Here is a 22,485-nt window from a genome sequence, read left to right on the forward strand (position 1 = left end):
AAGAACGACACTGATTTCAATTTCTGAATCATTTTTCATTTCCCCTGTACATTTATTTGTAGTTTTCAGATGCACTGGAAATTCTCAACTTTTGTGATTTTACGTTAAATAACTGCCCCACCAGAAAAAAAAAACAAAACAGACTACTAATTTACTGCTTATCTTGAAGAAGCAATGTGAGGATAACAGATGAATTAAGTAAGCTGACTCATTTATAGGATTTGATTCAGGTTGAGTCGTGGTGAGATTCAGCTGGTATTGAGCGCAGTGGATGATCCTGTATAGACGGAGCCTCTTCTGTATTTGCATACTTGTATCTTATAGCTGGATCTCAGCATGTCTCAAACCAAGCATGAAGTAGAACTTAATCAAATGATGCAAATGAGATGTTTTCACCAATTTCTGTTGTTGGTGTTTTTTGCAAATTATCAAGTCTTAATCATGTGAAAAAAAACTTAATATCATAGTTTGTGTTTTCCTTGTGTGGCAGCGATATGCTACTGTGCTATGATGAACCTCAAATAAAACACTCCATACTAAGAAATTCACATCGTCAGCAGCTAAACATATTTCAACAAACCAGACCAGTAAAGTGATTCAATATGTTACATTTTCTAGATAATAAAGACCTTTTTTCTTTCTAGGAAACTCTTCTGTACTTTGGTATCATTTTATATTTATTGTTTTACCTGCCTGCAACATAAATTTCAAATTTTTTTTCTCTTAAATTGGAATATAATCAACTGGAACTCATAAATGTAGCAGCTAAAGCTTTCTTCATTCCTTTGTAATTAGTTCCAAATTGCATTTCGCTGACGTTCTTGTAATAAACAGCTAATCTTTGCAAAATTGTTTGCTGAGTTTGCAGGAAATTAGTTGGAAAATATAAGAGCAATAAAATAAAGAGTTTCTTTTTAAACGACAAACTTTGATCCCTTCCTTGTCTTTGAAGTCAACAAATACACCGAAACCAAACCTGAACAAATATGAGAAAGTAGTGATCGCTTGAGGAAGTAAGACTGTGACTTCTGGGTAATTTACCTGCTGCAAAACTGAGGTGATCCTCTGACATCATCCTCTCTTTCGGTTGGGTTTCAGCTGACCAGCCTTCTGTCAGTCAGGTAGACAGTTCAGCAGAGTCCAAGGCCGGCCAGCAGGCCTTTTTTGGGGGCGGGAGAAGGGGTATCAGCTCATCAGGAGAGGAGCAGTGCAGGATTTGGGACTGTGAAGTTCCTCCAGAAGGGGTTTGGGGGTTGGGAAGTTGTTAAAGTTTAGGTCCGCACCCAGCAGATAGGCACCCAGAAGGACTCTCGCTCCAGCCTTTCCAAAATACCTCGCAGTTCTGCACAAGCGCTGGCTGAGTCCTCCTTGATCAGGACTCGGTCCACCAGGTGTCCGTACTGCTGGTCGATCTGAATGGCAGACTGACGCATCTCCTGGAGGTCTTCATCCTGGTGGAGGAAGCAAACAGGAGGATTGTTTTAGAGAAACACGTGCAGGACATGCTCTTTACTCATCACGCCTTCTTTATCTGTGTCCCAACAGAGTCTGGATCCTCTGGAGGCAAAACCTGCTGGACCAAGTGTTTCTAAATGCGCCGATGTATTCACAGTGTGGCCTCCTCAAGGGACAGTCTGGTTTATTTAGCCTTTGTGTGTTGACATTAGATTACAGCAGAGTTTAAAGAAACAGAGAGGGCTTGTGGGAGTGAATGGAGTCAGCAGCCAAACCTATTTTCTCAATCAGTTTAAACATACGCTATATTTAGACACATCATTTTCTCAGTTTGCACACATGCCGTGTACCGTATTACACCAAGGATCAGCCGTCAGTCAGAGCTCCTGCGGCGTAATACGGTGCACGGCACAGGTGAGAACATTCTAAATGCAGCATACGCTAAAGCTGATATTGATTCTTTTTTTTGGTAAAATAGATTCTGCTGCTGACCTTGTTACTCGCTGCCAGCAGTCGTCTCTGCTTCTTCAGATTGAGGACAGCTGCACTATAATGAAGCGGCTCTGTATAAGAACCATATATGTCACTTTGAAGACAACAAACTGTAACGACCTTCCTGAGACTCATACACTAAATTGCCAAAAGTATTCGCTCACCTGCCTTGACTCGCATATGAACTTAAGTGACATCCCATTCCTAATCCATAGGGTTTGATATAACATTGGTCTACCCTTTGCAGCTGTAACAGCTTCAACTCTTCTGGGAAGGCTGTCCACAAGGTTTAGGAGTGTGTTTATGGGAATTTTTGACCATTCTTCCAGAAGCACATTAGTGAGGTCACACACTGATGTTGAACGAGAAGGTCTGGCTCTCAGTCTCTGCTCTAATTCATCCCAAAGGTGTTCTATCGGGTTGAGGTCAGGACTCTGTGAAGGCCAGTCAAGTTCATCCACCCCAGACTCTCTCATCCATGTCTTCATGGACTTTACTTTGTGCACTGGTGCACCTTCATGCTGGAAGAGGAAGGGGACATCTCTAAACTGTTCCCACAAAGTTGGGAGCATGGAATTGTCCAAAATCTCTTGGCATGCTGAAGCATTCAGAGTTCCTTTCACTGGGACTAAGGGGCCAAGCCCAGCTCCTGAAAAACAACCCCACACCATAATCCCCCCTCCACCAAACTTTACACTTGGCACAATGCAGTCAGACAAGTACCGTTCTCCTGGCAGCCGCCAAACCCAGACTCGTCCATCAGATTGCCAGATGGAGAAGCATGATTTGTCACTCCAGAGAACGTGTCTCTACCACGCTAGAGCTTTCCAACACTGCATCCAACACTTTGCATTGCATTTGGTGATTAATGGCTTAATAATTGTAACTCATTATTAAAACCAATTCCATGAAGCTCTCTACGCTCTGTTCTTGAGCTAATCTGAAGGCCACATGAAGTTTGGAGGTCTGTAGTGTTGGACTCTGCAGAAAGCTGGCGACGTCTGCACCTTATGTATTCTCTACATTCAAAAAAAATTAAATAAAATAAAATATGCAAGGAGTAAACGGTAGAAAATCTGTGCTTGTTGGTCCAACCGTGAAGTCTTTAGTGACTACACTGCGATCTACAGTCATGAGACAAAAACTCAAGGACTTTTTGGCTGAACTGCATTCAGTGTTTACAGATATGAGACAATATAAATGTAAGAAGCAAAACATCTACAGTATGTAAAACTACCCTTTTTAGAACTGGTAACACCTGTGGGCACTTTGAAAAATGTTGAACATGTTTTGTTTTAACTGCACAGAAGACATTTTTGAGTTCTGCTTCCTTCTACCCGTGGGTCGGCTGTTTCCACAGAGGTGCAGGACTTTATATTGCAGTGAAAAATGTGACAGGAGCAAAAACAACCCCCAGAAACTGCTTGGGGTTCAGAGGGTTGAAGATATTTGTGCTGTAAGGATGTGAAGAAGAAGAAGCAGACAGCTGTTGTGACTTAAAGAAACTCACCGTGACACGGCCGTGCTCGCCCCCTCCTGGCGAGGTGGCTGCACTGCGGCGACGTCTGCTCTCAGGAACACGAGGTTTGACAAATATAACGTATGGCTTGAACTCCGCTGTCCGCAGCCTCTTCAGGGCCTGGAGTGGTGGAAGATTTACATACAACAGATCAAACACAGAAAACAAGAGGCCAGAAAGACGACACGGAGGGACAGAGTCAACAGCGATACGCCAAAGTCTCGGCTCAGTGAGCAGATCCGAGGTGACCGACTGCCTCCGTCCGCTCAGCCTTTAAGTAAAGTGCTGCTGCCTGCAGACTGTGTAACTCATCACGGCGTGTTATGACAGTACATTTTGATAGCTTTGAATGAACTGTGACCCTCACCTCAGGCTGCACATCTACTATACACATCTTATTCTTGGCTTGGACAGAGCGGATCGCCTCTATACTGGTGCCATACTGGTTCTCTTTGTATTCCCCGTGCTCTATGAACCTGTGGAGCAAGAACACAACCGTCACTTCAGCAAGAAATTGTGCACATTTTTACGAAACGACCAGGAAGCAGCAGAAACCTACTTGTTGTTCAAAGCATCTGCATCAAACTGCTGCTTGGTGACAAAGTGGTACTCTACACCGTCCTTCTCGTGAGGCTTCTTGGGCCTGGTGGTATCTGTGGGAACACAAAAAGAGGAATTCAGTTGGTATTTGCGATGTATTGTTGGTCTATTTTTAAGAAACGAGTGGAAAAATGTTGAGTGACTTACGTGGTACAGCTACTGCGTAACGGTGTGGGTTTTCCGCAATCACCCGCTGCTTGAGTTCATTGATTCGAGCTCCAAGAGAACCTTCAGAAGCCGACAGCGTGCGTGCATGAGAGAGAAAATACAAAATAGTCAGCATGTTGTAGAACAGGCTTTCATCCACTAGATGTCCCTGTCGCCTCAGGAGACTATCTGTGCTACTGCTGTGGACAAGTTAAAGAAACTGCAGGAATTAAAGAGCTGTGCTGATGCAAGTGAGAAGAGACACATTTCCCCTCGGTTCAACCAGAAGTTTGCTAAAGATTAACTGAGAACCTTTGGCAGAGGTGCAGATGTGTGGAAAGGGCAGCCTATTGTAAGGTTGTGAGTACTTCACAGACACCTTGTATCACGGGACACCATAGATGGGTGTCATGGCTGTTCTACTGGGTGAAATGACGCATTAAAAAGCTCTGCAGGTTCTCGCAGACCAGCATAATTTGAAAAGGGGTCAATGCCATGCCATGTTAGCAGAAAAGGGAAGAAAAGTGTAAATATAAAATCTACATTCTAAAAGGTGATTCCACATGTGAGTGGAGGGAGACGACTTGGGAATATACGGTGAGGTTTTCCAACTCAGTGCCTTGTGAAACTGCAGTAAATATTACACCTGCCTTCTTGTCTTAATTTATTTTTGAACTAAGTTTGTCCTTAGGAACTGTCATTCATCTCCACATCAAATCATCAGATGTTTAAAACAACTTCTGATGGATCATCTCTGATTTGCCTGAAATTTTCATAGCAAGAAAAAATGGACATTTAAAAAGATATTTGTTGGTTTTCTTGGTTCATTTTGGAGAACCAGTTTGAAATTCCAGAACTTGGAGAAGGCTATCCAGCAGTAGTTTTTATTTTTATTTTATTTCGTCATACCTGCTCAATCAGTTAAAAAAAAAGTCTTTCATATTAAAAAGCATTCTGCTACTTTAGTATTTTTGTGAAATGCAACTAGATGGTTTAGAAAATATTACTAGTTGACTTTTGCATTATAATTTTTTGTAACATTGGCTTTAAGATGGAACTTTTTATGACAACTTCATTCCCCCCCATATATATATTTAACTCACAAATAAAACAAATATTGCAGATTCTAAACTGATGACATGATGAACACTAAAACTTTTTAGGCTTTTATGTTTAATAGTTCCTGACATATTGTCGTTCAAACAAACATTCAAATTTCAATGTGCAGAAAAACCTGTTGAAAGTGAGTGGATGGGCATTACAATTCATTTATTTTTTCATCTCGGCAAGAGTTTAAGCTGAAATTTCAGAGAAATCTTCATAATATATTCAGAATTTATGCTATAAAAATGTCAGGAAAATGTAGGGATGCTAGAGCAAACGGTTTGAGATGGAACAACCTGGAAATCATTGTTGTTTTCAAGAAGAGCAAATGTTGTGGAGGACCTGAACTTTCACAGGCCCACCTGGAGAGCTCTGCTAGAACACGAGTCAGTGGCTCAGTCTTACCGATCAGAACCACCAGGCGGGGCCTCTCATGGGGCCTCTGCTGGTAGCGGGTCACCTCCTCGTAGGTCAGGTAATCGGGATCTCCTGGGTCAGAGCCCTCCCCCGATGATCCCTGCCTGTCCTTACGACTCAGCCGGAAACTCCTCCGTAAACCAGCTACAGCGCAGGGCCAGAGAGGGGAACAGAAATCATAGAAGTTTGGTCAGATGTAAATACGACACAGATATTTACACAAAATTCCAAAAGACAGCTTATCAGGTAAATGCAAACACGAGCTGGATAAATTCAAGACCGACCCATTTGTTATCATGCATTAAAGAACCCTGGTAAACAGTGCACATGGATGAAAATAACTCATTCTTATCTGAAGTGTGAATACTTCACGGTGAGAGATATTAGCAGAACTTGGAGCCTACTAGACGTCATGCTTCAACTAAAAATTGCATCACATGCAAGTAAATACATTAGGTGAAATAAGTAAAGCCTGAGAATGAAGCAGACTCTATTTTAAGCATTTTGATTAACAGTTCAAAACAGATTTGAGCGACCCAAGATAAACATAGATTTCCAGCATTATGTTCCCGATAAGGCATGCTGCTTTCAACAAGGCTACAGTGCTGAGGCAGGACAGACAGTAGAGCCTGGCCCTGGGAGACGCCACGATGAAAAAAGGGCTGCGAATCGGGGTCTCCCATGATCAGGACTGTCTGTATCCTCCCTGTCAGTGGTGTGTACCTGCAGGAATGAGCCGGGCACTGTACCTGAATAAAATTCCCAGGAAAACACCTGGCCACAGGAGGGCGCCACTGCTTTACACTTAGGAGAGACTATAACTGGCGTTAGAGCATCACACAACCCAGCCTCACACCTCCACACAGGGTGAACGAGCAACAAACGTGCCTGGTTGAGTGTGCAATGCGTCCAACGCAGCAGGGCCCTCGTGAGGGTGGGAGCAGGTTGAGGCGGGTGGGGGGGGAGGTGGCTGTTTTAGTGGGAAGGGGGCAAGCAGTGCACTGACCACATCAGCAGCAGGGGCAGTTAGTTGGATGCAGGGCAGGAACGGAACGAAGGGAGGGTTTATAGGAGGATCCAAACACTGCTTAGGCGGAGGGTGGAAGGATGGGAGAAGGAGGGGACAGGGATTTACAGCTCCAAGCAGGTGGACAGAAAGCACAAATACTGTTGAATACGCTGTTCTGTGTTACAGTGAGAGGGTGTTGTTAAGCTTTCAGCCTGTGTTTAGATCGCTCCTCATCGTCATTCCAGCAGCTCGCAGGACGGGGGGAGCGAGTGGGAGGGTCGGGTTGGGTGGAAGAAGGGTGAGGGAGGGGAGGGCTAGAGAGGGGTTGAGGATAAAGGGGACTGATATACTCCATCCGCCCCAATATGGATTCAGTAAAGCCTTTTATCGCAACATACCTGTGGCCTGGCTGTCTATTGAAAGGCTTACAACTCACTGATGCTTTAGTATTTAACCCTCTGATCCCCAAAGGCCACCAGCAGCTTTAACCCTTTATAGGGCACTTCTTGAATTACCTGGAGAATGAAAATTTCAACCCAAAGGTGTTATTGAAAGATATTTCAAGATATTTTTACTTTTGTGACTTTTGTGACCAATAAAAATAAAATATTTCAAATCAAGACTAATAAATTTACCATATATGGTAACTCGCCTGCCTACAATTTAAGGTAGGTAAAAAGGTAATTTATAATAACAAACTGCAAAAAACATTTATTTAGAAACGTTTCAGTTTGAGGTAAGGATACTTACACAACCAGTAACACAGTATTTATAAAGTGCTTGGTGAGTTCATTTAGTAATATTTTTCTTGGGGTAGTGGTTTTGGCACTAATCTCAAAAAATAATTTAAAGTGGAGTTCAATGTAAACCAGTAACAAATCATTTATAAAGCGCCTGGAACATTCGCTCTGTGACATTTTTCGTAAGGTCGTGACACTGGCACGAATACAAAAAGTAAATCAAAGTGCACATGGTCCCTCAACCTCAAGGAGAGCCATATATTGAACATCCAAGGAAGTGACCAAATATGGTCACTTGCCCCATTAAGGGTTAAAATATTATAAATATTATCTTCCAAAAAAAAAAAAAAAAAACAGAAAAAAAATGGCCAAATAATATCATTTATCAGGAACTGTACAAACAAAAAGAACTTTTTTTTTTTCAACTTTTAGTGAACTTTTCATCCAGGAAAATGAACCACATCCAGGCTTAAACTATTTGGTATGTCGCTCCTCATTGCAAACGTGACGCTACAAGTGACTCCGATGCATCCAGCAGTCACTTGACAAAGATTCATGGACTTTTCGGCTGGACGTAGCAAATAATACACAAACGTGGAAACAAAAATATAAATGAAAGTAGAAAATATCCATAGTATGTAGAGTATTCCAGTATTGCTGATACCTGTAGGCACTGGGGAAAATGGTATACATGCTGATTGTAGGTTGTTGGGTTTTTTTTCTTCAAATTTTGTAAAATAAATGATCGAAAGAATTCCTTCATTTTTTCTTATTTTTTGATGTGATATGACTTTTTATCTTTGTTATACTGTACAAAAGACATGTTTAAGTGCTCTCTCCTTTATTCAGGACTACACATTGCAGTGAAAAATAAGCCCACAGTCAGTAAAAATGTGGCAAAAGAAAAAAAAAAAAAAAGTAACTGCTTGGGGTTCAGAGGGTTAAATATTTAACCAGGAAAAAATATATTTTCCTGAAGGAGCAGCTCCATTTTACCCAAGTAAATATCATTATCTTTCATCTATCTTTAATTAGATGCTTCACCTTTTTGCATGCTTTTGTCAGCTGTTTATTGAAATTTGATCACACTAATTGTATAAATCAAGTTTACTAATTGAACTTTAAAAAAAAAAAAAAACTGGCACACAATAATAGTATTTTTCATAAAACTTCCAAAGACATGATCATACTTACTGCAAATTATGTAGCAACCACAACACAGACGTTTTGCGTTGTGTGTTATTCAGTCTGTTTGTTGTGATTTTGTGCGACCACGCTCTGATGCAACCCTGTACTACCTTCTTAACTCTAATTATGCAGTGGAGTCTCTGAAGAGGCAAATCTGTTACTGGCACCTGCAGAAGTGCGAGACGATACTTCCTACACATTTTCCAGACATTACGTTCCCTTTTTTTTTTGGATAACACATTAGCACTTGCATGTCTACTCTCTCATTTTCAGTATCCTCATCCAGTTTCTCTGATTCCCCTCCTTCGGCGTTGACTTTGAAAACCAACTTTTGACCCTTCCCTCAACCCCGAGCTCCAGACGGGTCAAACCTTACAAGCATTGTTTTGGCGCCCCAGCCCAAAGCACCCAAGGGAAGCAGCGCACAGCCAGGCTGCAACAGGCAAAGAGCAGATAGGGGAGAAGGAGGTGGAGAAAGATGTGCACGCTCTCACCTATGTACTGTCCATTGAAATAGCCCTCACAGTCACAGTCCTCTGTAGGGAGGCAAGCAGGGAAAAGAGGGGGGTAAGCACAGGGTAAGAGACCTGGAAGAGTTAAGGGGAGGTGGAATAGTTAAAGGCGGCCCGTGGGTGCTGGAGAGGGGAGGCGGGAGGCCCAACAGGCAGCAGGCAGGCAGACAGCAGGGGCAGCCAAGAGGTAATGTAGGAACGCTGTTGGAGGCCACTGACAAAGGCTTCGTAAAGAGATTTGAGGAGAAGAAAAAGGAGAGGAGAGAGGCGGCTCTACTTCATCTGGAGCCCAGAGTTTGTGTATCAAGCACATGTGAACAAGCCCCCAAAAAAGACAAAAACAACAACAAAAAAATGCATTTCCCCTCAACTGTGTCCATCTAATATATGACAATATGTAGTGAGTTCACAACAAATGGCGGAAAAACAAAACAGAAACAGAAAAGTAGAACAAAGGATAATCAGAACCGTGGATGACGCAAAACAGAAGAGGAGCTATTGTTATCTTTAACAACCTCTGCTTGGTTGAGCTAAAGTCTCCAGGGATGCTGTTTCTGCCTGCACATCACCTGGTACACACACACACACACACACACACACACACACACACACACAAAAAAGCAAAGAATCTCTATTCTGGTCTGGTACACTAACAGCAGGAGGGGAGGAATTAAGCTGCGAGCAGTAGAAATCCCAAATGCACACCCCACTAGCACACATGCAGGCTTTAGACACAGGCTTTAAGGCCTCATGAACATTTTATGTTTTGTTGTTTTTTAACTGTATGTTTCTTTGTTTCATGTTGCTGTGTTCGCGGCTGCACATGTACCCACCTTTATCACATCCTTGGTCATCTGATATAGCGAGGGGAATCAAAGAGTAAAGCATAAAGGAAGGTAAGAGGACAGGTTATTTAGAATTTCATGACAGTGGAGAATGAAGTTTTACAGATGCTACATATGTAAGGTCATTAGGTTGATGTTGCTTAGAGACAAGAAGTATGTGGGGGGGGGGGCACATTTTTAAAAAGCCCCTGCTGGGATTTGGTGGAATTAATAAAGAGAGCTGGAGGAGCGTGGAGGAGACAGAAGAGTCCCCGCAGGTCTGCTGCTGCTGCGTGGCGTAGCAGGGCTAGCTGCCATATTGCTAAGCTCTTGTTGTCTCCCCACGGCTCAGGCCTAATCGGATCGCCTGCAGCTTATGCGCCACGAAGAGCCACCACTCGCATTATCCACTCACCTGGCTGTTTACATACACCGCTCCCCTGTAGCATCGCATGAGAAAGTGAGAAGCGCCGTGTACCGCTGAGGCTTTGTTTCTCAGCGGACGGCCGCCGTTGCACTGTGCGGATCTGCCTAAGCTGAACTCGCTGCCTGCTTACTGGCCAGATGGACTAAACATGAAAGAGATTAATTCATATCTGTGATCCTTCCCTCCTCCGTCTCTGTGCCCCTCCATCTCTCTCTCATCCCTTTTAAAAACATGTCTACATAGCAGCATTTAGAGGATGGACAATGAATGCTAATGGATCCGAGAATGCCAATTAGTGGCAAAAAAAAAGGTCAATAAATGTCAGTGAAAACATCCAGCGGAGTTATTATTGTCCTGTAATGACACTGACTGAGCACATTACTAGAGAAAGGAGTGCTGACAGAGGGAAGAGATGCTTCAGGTAGTGAACTGTAATTATGAAGAGATGCTAAAGATGCAGTGAAATCCTGGGAAGCAGAAACTTACAGGCAGGCTTTTTAGGGGATTTTGGATTCGGAAGCGTGCCCATTTTCATCCTGTAGGCCAGTCGCCTGGAGGAATGTGCAGCAGAAGAGAGAGCCACAGACGATAAAGGCGGGAAGAGAATCGTCAGGAGAGAGAGGAGAATAAGCAAAAGCAAGGAGAGGCTGTCAGGAATGCAAGATGTAATCATGAAAAGCAGAGAAACATACGACGCTCATGGACCGATTGCGAGACAATGAGCTGCTGAGTGCAGACGTGAAGTAGCTGTGTCTGCACTTGTTTTGTGTCTCCCACTCGCCAGTTTGAAAGACGTTATCTTTAAAGAAAAAAAAAGGCTGACATGACACCATTTATTAGAGCTAACAACTATAACAAAGGAAAAAACCACAAGGTGTTCAGTTTTCCCACCAAAAACGTAGCCAAATATAAGCTTGAAATCCTGATATTTCATTAGAATCACTTTATTCTACATGTCTTATTATTTAAAAAAATTTGTTCAGACTAACTAACACAACACTAGAGCCGTTAGTGACTCAGCTGTGACCAACAACTGCATAATTGCATCACAAAAATTCAGTTCTTTTCAGCTGAACTGCAGGCTGTGTTGTTTACATACAGCAGATACAAGAGAAGTATAGAAACTCATTTTAAAAGTAGTAAAATGTCTATATCTATAAATTACAGAGGAACTATATTTAAACCTCTGAACCCCAAAACCCACCAGCAGATCTGAAAAACATGTTGCAGAAAGTATCCTAACCTTCTGAGGGTCCTTGAACCACTCGTGAGTGACATGCGGTTCTGTCAGTTACAATAACCAAATTTAAGCTTAAATTTATTGACAAAATAAACCACTTGCAGAAAACAAATTCTGTAATAAACAAAAAGAGAGGGGCTATTTAAGACCAACAGTTACAAAACTTTTGGGGCTTTTCAGCTGAACTGCAGGCTGTGCAGGGCTGAGACATACGTGACAGGATGGAAACAAAATAAAACAGGAGGCAGTAAAATACCTATAATACTCAGGCCATCCTGTTTTTCCAGTCCTGGTAACACCTGTGAGCATTTAAAAAAATGTTGGACATTTCAGCTCTAGATTATAAAAATCTTTGCAAAAAAATAAATAAATAAATTCAGCTTTCGTTTTTTTCTTTTTTTGTCCTGCAGCACAGAAGACATGTTTGAGTTCTCTCTACTTCTAGCCATGGTTGTGCTGTTTCCACTGTGGTGCAGGACTTTATATTGCAGTGAAAAATGAGCTCACAGTGAGTAAAAATGTGACGGGTGCAAAAAACGAGCAGAACCTGCTTGGAGTTCAGAGGGTTAACGTCACTGCGGTTATTTTTTTTCTTTGTTGACATGTGGGGTTGGAAAGTCAAATGACAACAGTCACTGGGACCCAGGTAACCTGAACTTACATCATGCTGATGCATTTGAAAGACATTTTTCTCATTTACTGTTAATGTTACCCAGAGCTCAAAGGGCAGCAGGGACCCACAGTATCAGCACTGAGTCATCCTCAACATTTATTTGACTTACAGAAACACTCCGTTTGTGCTTTTCTGACCTGCATCTCTCTGTGTGCTCAAGCTGCGGTTATTAATCCAGATGCTGCAGTGTTTGGCAGGGATCTCCCAGCCTGCTGAGATCATCTTACTGGTGGATTATGACACTTATGGTATCAGCGTGCGCCTATTCAAGGCTGTGTTTCAATTTATTTTTTCCACGCTGCTTTGATGCTCCATCTAATCATAGTTGACCCTTCAAAGTGGAACACATGAATGCGGATTTAAAAGATTACAAATGGCTGGATAAAATAAATATCAGCGGCGCGCGGGTGAACCGTTCGGTCGCCGTCGCTGATTAGTTTACACCGCTGGGAGTTCATTTTAACTGCGAAGATTCAACTCTGCACCTCCGTGTGGATGTTCTCACCTCTCCTGGAACTGTTTGGACGGGACGAGTCCGGCCCGCAGGTTGCTGTCTCCGACCCGCTTGGCCTGCCACCACGTGGGGTCGTCCTGGGTCACGACCTGCAGGATGTCTCCACGTTTAAAGGGAAGTCCCGCCTCTTGGCAGGGCGTGGCCTTGTCTTCCAATGGGATGTAGTCAAACAGTGCTCTCATGTAAACCTGGAATCAAATGCACAGATTGGAGAAAGCATAGTTAATGTTTTTTAAATGCAAATAAACTTTTTAAAATTTTACATGTGTTTACTATCTGGAATTACAACTGTGCACACAAAACGCTACCTAAATTTTTACAGAGCGCTTTTCAAAATCCAAATTACAAAATGTTTCACACGGCAGCAAAATTAAACAAACGTCATAAAGTGCTCAGAACTTGAAAGACAGAAAAAAGACAACATGGTGTATAAAAACCAACACACTGTTTGGAGAGGTAAAAAAACTGTATTCACATGACCAATATTTTAAAAAGCTAAACAGTTTTGTTTCTCCAATTTGACAGGATTTTTCACAACACAAACAGCTGTAGAAACTTTCTATGGAAATTAAGTAAAGGCAAGAAAATGGGCTTCTCTTGGGTACAGTATTTACATTGTGTCAGTAAATTGTGAAAAGATTTTAATTTTTTTTCCCTTGCAGGTTCATAAATATGTGAAATAGCGGAATGCTGACTGTAGTATCATATCAACGATAGCCAATAATAACTGGTGACATACTGCTGCTTTGCCAGGATCTCTTGGCATCACATTTGATTTCCTTTTAGCAGTACACAGGTTAATCTGATTTATCCTGAAAAAACGCATGAATGTCAGAAATCAATGCTAGGAGTCTGCCGCCAAACGTTTCCTGCTGGTGTCGTCACTGTTGCTTCTTTTCACTGAATGTAAAAGTTTGCCTTGTAACATGTCTAAAGCTGTGTGGGTGTGTTTGAACTTAAAAAAGTCATTTTGGCATCTGAACTTAACTAAACAGAACCATGTGTAAAAAAAAAGAACCTCAGTCTTCTGGATGAAAGTCAGAAAGGCTTTTTCAAAAAAGGCAAAACTTCTATACATCTACTGGTGTCAATCATTGACGCAAGAGGCGCCAATGTTAAAGGGCATCTTTTGTGTATCTTTGAGACACCAGGAGCTTTGACAAACCGGCAGTATCTGCCGCCCTGACAATGAGAAGAGGTTGGGAGTGTTTTAACTGATCATAATCACTCAGTCGTGCTTCATCTCACCTTGCTCTCTTTCAGCCGGTCCTCCTCTTTAATGGCGGGGATTATCTTTAGAGTGATGGAGCCTTGGGACTGGGACTAGATCACAAATAGACAAAATGAAGAAAGAAGGGAAGATTGTGACTGCAGCCTCAAATGAAAGACAAACACTAAATACACTTGGCTTATAAAGGCCTTCTGAGGTGGATTTTACTATTCATGGAGCATTAGCTATCTCTGTGTATACGTAAATAAAAATCAGGCATGTTTTCTATTTCATAATCCTGTCGACTGTCATGGCGTTTACTAAACCTGACTTTATGGCTTGGATTTAGACCAAAATGCATTAATATAACACTTGCTAACACACTGATGTTAGATATTTGGGGTGTTTTGCGGGGCAAACAGTAATATGTTTTTTCTGACTATTAAACAGATTTTTGGTCTGTCTCGTTATAAGATGTGCAGTTGAAATAATCATTATTAAGTAATTTTATCAGTAAAAATGTGACAAAGCAAAAACCACTCAGAAACTCACCAATTTCAAAACTCATGATTTCAATGGATTTGATGCTTTACAAGATAATTTTATGTAGCTACTAACAGTGCATACATGTAAAACAGCTTATTCCACAAGTACATGTCCTTTCTTTAACAGCTTAAAATGAAACCTGAACTGTAGTTACACACTTTCCTGCTAATAAACAGTGGATTTTACACTGTAAAGCCTACACACATTCACTGAGAAAGATCAGCCTGGGGGATTAAATAATCTATAATGGATCGTTAAAGGGAAAACGGCGATTCACACGGAAATCTATCCGTATTTCCCGTCAACAGAAATACTCCTGGGCTTCTATATTTCTCAAATTACAGACTGCGCTTATTTCTGCACAGTAAGTACATCTGTCTGTCTTACCAGCAGCTGACTGATCTCATCAGGCCTCTTGTGGATCACAGAGACTCCGTTGACCTCCCTGAGTTCATCTCCGACATGGACCAGGCCTGCGAGGAGAAGAGATAGTATGAAGACACAGATCAAGTGGCAGATACATCAGTGACAATCAAAGAGGCTTCCTGGGTCCTTGGGGTTTATCAGTCGTATCTTAACATCAGTATTGTTGTCGGAGCAGCAGATTCGGGCAGCCTCTATCCTCAGCTGTGATCTGTTTATCTGCGACCACAACAATGAAACTGAAAGGCTGAGAGAAGTGAGATCAATACAGTTTTCCCTCAGGACGGAGAAGCACACAGCAGACACAACAATAGACAGTCATACATGTTATAATGTTTGCTTTACCAGACACACAACGAGGCCCGAGGCCAGTTCTGAAGTATCTCTACAGCTTCTGTCTCCACACTAATGAGAGCTTTTTCTATCACTCGACGCAGCAAGAAATCGGAGGAAGACATTAATGATTAATGCACATGGACACTGATTGGTTTACTCTGCCAGCATGCATGTATCTAAAGCCAGTAACGCACACACACAAGCACCTGCATGTGGCTGATATTTCCATGGAAACACCCATGAAAGAGTCTTTGCCGAATGTATATCATATATGATTGATTCTGCCTTTGAGTTTCAGCAACTACTGCACTCTCCTTCTCATTTTTCTCCTGCTGCAGCATCTCTCCCCTCTGTGCTTTGATCTCGCTATCATTTGATGATCAGGTTTTGATTTGTTGTCCCATACATATGTGCATATTTTTTAAAAGAAATGCGTTGGCACTACTATAAGACTAAGGAGCCTCCTGAGGCGTCAGGCAGGCTCAAGGCTGTGCTACATTACTGCAACGCTCTGGCTCACTTCCATGCTGGGGACTCTTTCCTTTGTGTCATTTATGACTTTTTACACTTTTTAAAACAAACATCAGCAATTAGTACTATTACTTGTGGACATAGAAAATACTTTATGTCCTTCACCCTCTGAACCCCAAAACTGGTGCATTTAAAAAAAAAAAAAATCTGTTTAGAAAAATCACGAAAATCAGAACCTTTATCAGCGCCTGAAACTATGAAAACAGACAGAATCATCGGATTTTTAACTTTCCAACAGTCTTTGAACTAATCATGTGTGACTTGTTATTTTGTCTTATGAAGTAAATAAAACTAAAAATCACTTTATTCGACATTTTTCATTACAAAATTTGTCAAAAATAAATTATTTGCACTAAACAGATTCTGTAAAAACAAAGCAAGCCTGCATTCCTCTGCACAACCGGGTAGCCATGTGTCACTCAGCTGTGACAAAAATCTGTGATTATTCGGCTGAATCGCAGACTGTGTTTACACAGAACAGAGAGGACATGAAGTCTGGAAACAGTATAAGGGGAAAGGGGAAAATAAAACATACTTCATTGATAAAATAACAGCAGCATGGTGAAAAAAAACTGCATACAGAGGAGAAAGTTTCTGGATTTCTATATAGAGTTGATGTGCAGAAACAGGTAGTTTGTAGAGGCTGTAAAAATGAAAATCATAAAATATCCATAGTATGTAGAAACATCACTTTTTTTCTGGTGTTGCTAACACCTGTAGGCACTTGGAAAAAATGTTGTACAAGTTGACTCCAAGTTTTAAAAAAAAAAGTAAAACAAATAAAGAAATGCAGCTATTTGTGGTGCATGGTTTTACTGCACTGGAGACATCATTGCTTCTAACCATGGCTGTGCTGTTTTAATAGAGGTGCAGGACTTTATATTGCAGTGAAAAATCAGGCTACAGTGACAGGAGTAAAAAAAACATTATGTCTCTTATGGGGCCACTGTTATCCCCATCATTTGCAGGGGTCTGGAGGTTTTAACAACCAGAATATATGATTCTACACAAATAAATCACGTTATTAAAGGCAGATTCTAATATTTATTAAACCCAGTGTCTTTAATTGCTTTTAGGGCAAGGATATAATAAATGGATTCAGATTTTATGAGCCAGAATTAAACTCCTGTCAAAGTGGAGTACGTTTTCACACAGCAATAGTAGTAACTGAGGGAGGTAAAAATTGAAATAAAATACATTTATAACGGTTGTAAAACTGAAAAACTATCTCGGAAGTGTGAGGCTACACTGGGAGAATATAATAACATATAAAGTATAGAATATAATTGAAAAACTGTGGTAATGGCCATGAAACTCTTTAGTATCTCACAGTAAAAAAGCTCAATTTAAAGAAAAGTTCAAAGATTAAAACTCTTCTGTTGCAGAATTTTATTTCCCACCCAGCTAATCCTTCTGTAATCCATGACCCACAGGTTGGGAATCCCTGATATGAGCAGACAGGTCATACAGAAAGCAAACAGAAGCCTACCACTTCGATCAGCTGCGCCTCCTCTCATGATCCGAGCCACGATCACCGCTCCAGTGGCCTCATCCCGCCTGATGGTGGCTCCCTGGAGCACGGACGAAGGAATAAGATCATTAGCAGGAGACAGAGCAAAGGTCTCACTACCATAATCCCTTCTTCTCCTCATCCAGCTCTCCTCCTCCTCCTGTCACAACCCACCAGAGGCTCCTTGTTCTTCACCAGCCTGACAATCTTCACAGACTCCTCCTCCAGCTCGTCCTCGAAGTCGTCCGGCAGCGGCGGCAGCACGGGGTCAAAGTTTTTCTGGGCCACGGTGTCGTGCACCGAAAGAACAGCCTGATGGGATTGAAAACAGACGATAGCACTGATGTTCAGCTGCTGAGAAGCACGAAGAGCGAAGCCTGAGATCTGCCACAATGTGTAAACAGCCTCACAGATGAATCTACAGAGTGATGTCAGTGCAAATAAACTCTCACGCAATGACACAACAAAAGTGGCAGCGTGGATATACATGAGAGGGAAATAACAGCTTTTGCTTTCCTTCTAATAAAATGTTAATTTTGGCACCTGAATTTGATTCAGTTTTAGTCTTCTGAAGAAAATGGGTCCCAGTTTTAGTCAAATTTTTGTCATTTCAGTCAACAAAAATCTACTTTTAGTCTCGTTTTCGTCAGTGACATTTCAGTCTCATTTGTCAGTGGTGACAGAAAAGGTTTCTTGTAATCAAATTACTGATTACAGGCAATACAACGGTTTTGTTTCTGATGTTTGGGCTGTATGTGTTTGGCGTGGTCTAGTGCCAATATTTGGAAACTACACTGTAATTAACATGACTTACAGATAAACTAGTGATATAAAATAAATAATTAATGTCTTTTGCAGGTTTTGTTTAGGTTAGACTCTTAAAAATATGACCCTTATGAATGAAATTAAGTAATTTTGATCCTTTAACAACATTTAAGTCAGAATTTCGGGGCCGTAATCACTTTGTGGAAAGTGGGAAACTCAAATATAATTGAATCGGTCCTTTAAAGCCTTTTTAACAGGTGAAAAGAAGTGAATTGGTCAAATCAGGTTTTTAAAAATGCAGAGACATTGCAAAAAAGAAAAAGTAGTTTTCCCTTTTTATTCCTTTTCAACACTGACTCATGGTCAATTTAATTTGGCCTTTTTTTGGACAAGAGTTTACAAAAATAGATTATTTCATGTTAAAATGAAAACAGATTCTCACAAAGCAACGTCTTCATTGTTGCAGTCATTTACGGAATCACTTCATGAACACTATTTATATAAACTGGGCAGCACAGATATTCAATTGAAAGTAGAATAACATCACACCTAATCGACAGACGTACTGAACAGGACAAGTTTTTGGGTGGCGGGGAAACTGAGCTGCAGTGCGTGACTCAACGGATGCTTCAACTTTCTGAAAACAACTTGATGATGATTCTTGTTTTCAGTCACCTTCAGTGACCCGTTTAAGATAAATGTAGTGAAAAACATGTCATCCACTGCATTTTGTTGGCATCTGTTTTGTTGAAACTAACACATTGGAAGCCAAAAAAACCCCCTAATTTGCTAAAAATGTGTTTACCTTGAGATGAGGTGACGTCAGCAGGTGCAGCAGCTCCTTCTCCTCTGTGCTCATTGGTCCGCTCTGCAGCTCCTCAGCCACCTGCCAATCACAACACACCTCAGCCTTTAGCTGTAATTCCTGTATTCCAGTAATGTAAAGTGCTGAAGAATAATTGCAGACAGATATACACAGACATGCACGCAGGAGGAGATAAGTAGCAAGCAGCTAAGGTCAGCAGTTTCCCCCCACTGATAACTGGTGGGAGTGAGAGAGCAGCAGGATATGGAGTTTCATTAGATGAGCATCAGGATGATTCAGCACTTTGAGAACATTAAAATTCCCTTTTGATACCTGCATCGCTTCTCTGTCGGAGCTAACTCATCGTGACTGACTGCTGTGCCCGAGTGGAAAAGTAATTTAGGGTTTGCGTGATGAACTTACATCCTCTGCCAGGGAAGAGGCACTGTGGAGAACAGGTGTTGGGCTCTGCCTCTCGTACTGTCGCAGCTTCTCGTGAATCTGTGACAAACACAATCGTTTTTTTTTTTAATGCACAGTTTTTTGAAAAGATAGGAGGTCAAGCAATTTAATATGATACCCACAAACACATGAATTTATAGGGGGGTCACGGAGGAAAACCATATTGATAGCATGAAAAAAAAACACTAAAATGCTACCTATAGATTCAACAATGTCTCTGACAAGGGCGAGTTCTTCTCCTTTATGATCTTACATTTTTTACTCTAAAAATATTAATTATGAGCTCATAAAACCACTAAATCTTTAATGGAAAATGTGATTAGTCCCTCTGCACACACACACACACACAATGTTGTGATATCAGCAGCCCTGCATCTCCTCCTCCCCTCAGGCGCTGCACAGAAGCAGGTTGATAATAAAGAAGGAAGAAAAAAAGGATGAGGAGGTCTAATATTAGTGCATTTTGTTCCCAAAAAGTCTCAAAACCAACAAAGCTGCAATTTTCACTGTCATGGCTTGTGTGTAGATTTAAAAGTTGGAGCCAGAGGTTTAGGATTTCCTAAATTTAGAAGCTCTAATAAAGTCTCATTCTGTAATCGATTATGGCCACAATGTAGCGTATTCTTGTTTTCGCTCAGTTTCAGTAACACAGTTCAGATGAACAAGCTTCTCAAAACACAATTATGTTCCTAATGAAGAAGGAAGAAAGATCTGAGCAGAGATGGTGCTGGAACACATAGGAGCTGTTGAAATCCAGGCTTTATAAATTAATTAAAACAAATTCATTTATCATTGATGCGAATAGCTTGAACACGAAAACAGTTAAAGTGGTTTCTTCCTCAAACAAGAGACACAAAAGAGGATAGAATTGTAAATCCAGCATATATGTTTGTTGACTCAGCAGGGATAATATCAAAGGAAGAAAAAGGCTGAACTCCAGGAGAATAAACACTTGAAAGCAACACAGAACACCTGGGAGCTTTACTGCTTTATATTCCATTATGCTATGCATTTTCACCTGCTGCCTGAAATTTGCATTTCCCTTTACATAAATAAAGACATCTCCGACATAAACTGATGCAAAATAAGGAACAAATCAGTGTATTAGAATTCACCAGAATGCAGAAAATGAACTGTCTGATGCTTAGAAATTCCTGGTGAAGGACCCCAAGACCGCCTACTTATTGTTTCCCACCTACAATGTTAAAACAAAACCTCACAGATCCAAGTCTGTGCACCAAATCAGCCACAAGTAAACTTCATGGCAATCCATTGAACAGTTGTTGAGATATTTAAGGTTGTATAAGTAAGGGGGACTGACCCCATGGTGCTGGCATGGCTTATTAGAACTTCATCAAGGTAGAAATCTTTGTATTGTATTATTGCAATAATATATTCAAAAATGTTCACTCTGTATCTGGATCATTATCCCACAAGAAGACACAACGGGATGCCATAATGAGTAACATGGCAAATTTCTATTTATTTGAATAAATGCTAAAGTTGAACAGAAAAACGAGATTGTCATGAAATATTGTAAAAAAGCAAAAAGACATGCTCATTAATGCTCATCCACACCACAAACTATCCAAACCATCACATGTTCCTTGGATTTGGGCTTGATGTCCAACACTTTTACAATGTAGTTTTGAAGCTTTTATCTTTGAACTAGCCTGTAAATTAACCAAGAAAAAACAAAGAAACAGAAGAGGCAGCAAAAAGCATTGTGACAGTTTATCAAGTTCAAATCTAAGCTTCCACTTGAAACAGGGGAATTGGCTAACTGCAAAGGCTGAATTAAGTGTGTACATTATTCAACATGTCTGATCTAGCATGTAAATAGTCAATAGTTTAACAAATCTGTGCCATCCTCTTTGTGTGACAGTCACATGTTTGATTGTTTCTCATGTGGTAATGCTTCATCAAATGTTGGAAATCTTTTACACATTGAATACCAAACTGAAAAGGGACTTATTCGCAATTAAAATTGCAATATTTGTCTAAAAATTCTCAATATTCCCCAAATCCTTGAGCACTAATTGCCTCCTTCGCAAAAATAATCCACATATCTTTAAAAAATAGGTACTAGTATTCTTGTTTCCACATTCGGCAAAAGGAAATGTACAACACTTGAAATCAGTTGTACAAAAGAAAAATGCAGCTGCTGCTCAAGTGACACACAGTCATTAAATAAATAAAACAGCTATACTGTTTTGATCATTTTCTAAACCTCACAAATCTGCAGACCTTTAAAGAGACTGTAAAAACACAACTCTGAGGCTGCTTTGTCTTGCAGTATTGCAGGCTGATGATACTGTAGTTGCATCACCACACAAGGACACTGAAGGAACGCTGCAATGACATTAAAATGACTTATTCTTCTGTTCTCCTGGCAAGTGATGTGTGATGCTCGCCCACATGTGTCATCTCTGCGTAAACCTCAGACAGATGAGACAAAATCTCGACAAACACAGCGCTAGCAGTTCGGTTCAGAAAACCAAAAGTTTTGGGGGAAACAAGGCTCGCCCACCTTCATGAGGTAGCCCAAACTCCGCTCGCTGAAGACGTCTTTGAGGAACACCATGTCCTCTTTGTGGTTGGCGTCGGGCCTCAGCTGAGAGGTCAGCAGGGCCAGCGTCTCGTGCAGCCCTGCGGACGACAGGAACGAGAAAACCCATCATGTGCATTAAGACGAACAGATGGAGCGCGGCGAGCTCCGAGCGGGAAGCGTGGAGCATCTGTGCCAGCTTGTCTTACCCGCTCCTGCTGTGAGAACCGGCATGGCTTCTTTCATGGGTCAGTGAGGTGAGGAGGGGAAACCTACGAGGGGTGAGACGGGGAGAAATCTGATTAGCCTTTCCTCTCACACTCATACAGGATTTCTGAGAGATTTCACCGACTGAGAGGATAAAAAAAACAAAACAATTTCTTCTCCTTGTAAAACCGTGAAAAAAAAGGGTGTGTTTTGAGTGTGTGTGAGCATGTAGACTTGATCTAAAGGCACCCGGAGACCCATGTTTAGTAATTATAGCTGTA

At 41.3% G+C, this 22,485-nt stretch overlaps 1 protein-coding gene across 1 annotated transcript; it reads right to left on the bottom strand.

Moving 5' to 3' along the window:
- Positions 1-1,271: 1,271 nt before the first annotated feature.
- mpp3a (MAGUK p55 scaffold protein 3a) lies at positions 1,272-22,243 on the bottom strand. Its single transcript, XM_008301183.1, has 18 exons — positions 22,207-22,243; positions 21,980-22,098; positions 19,411-19,488; positions 18,988-19,068; positions 17,592-17,729; positions 17,397-17,478; positions 15,005-15,090; positions 14,110-14,184; positions 12,853-13,049; positions 10,921-10,985; positions 10,017-10,037; positions 9,166-9,207; positions 5,723-5,878; positions 4,214-4,294; positions 4,026-4,119; positions 3,834-3,942; positions 3,458-3,586; positions 1,272-1,451 (listed from the first exon to the last, which is right to left on the bottom strand). Exons 1-18 carry the CDS (start codon positions 22,241-22,243, stop codon positions 1,272-1,274), a joined length of 1,770 nt encoding a protein of 589 aa, XP_008299405.1.
- Positions 22,244-22,485: the final 242 nt, after the last annotated feature.

This window comes from Stegastes partitus, unplaced genomic scaffold (assembly GCF_000690725.1).
Source record: "Stegastes partitus isolate 25-593 unplaced genomic scaffold, Stegastes_partitus-1.0.2 Scaffold1639, whole genome shotgun sequence".
Classification (NCBI taxonomy): Eukaryota; Metazoa; Chordata; class Actinopteri; family Pomacentridae; genus Stegastes; species Stegastes partitus.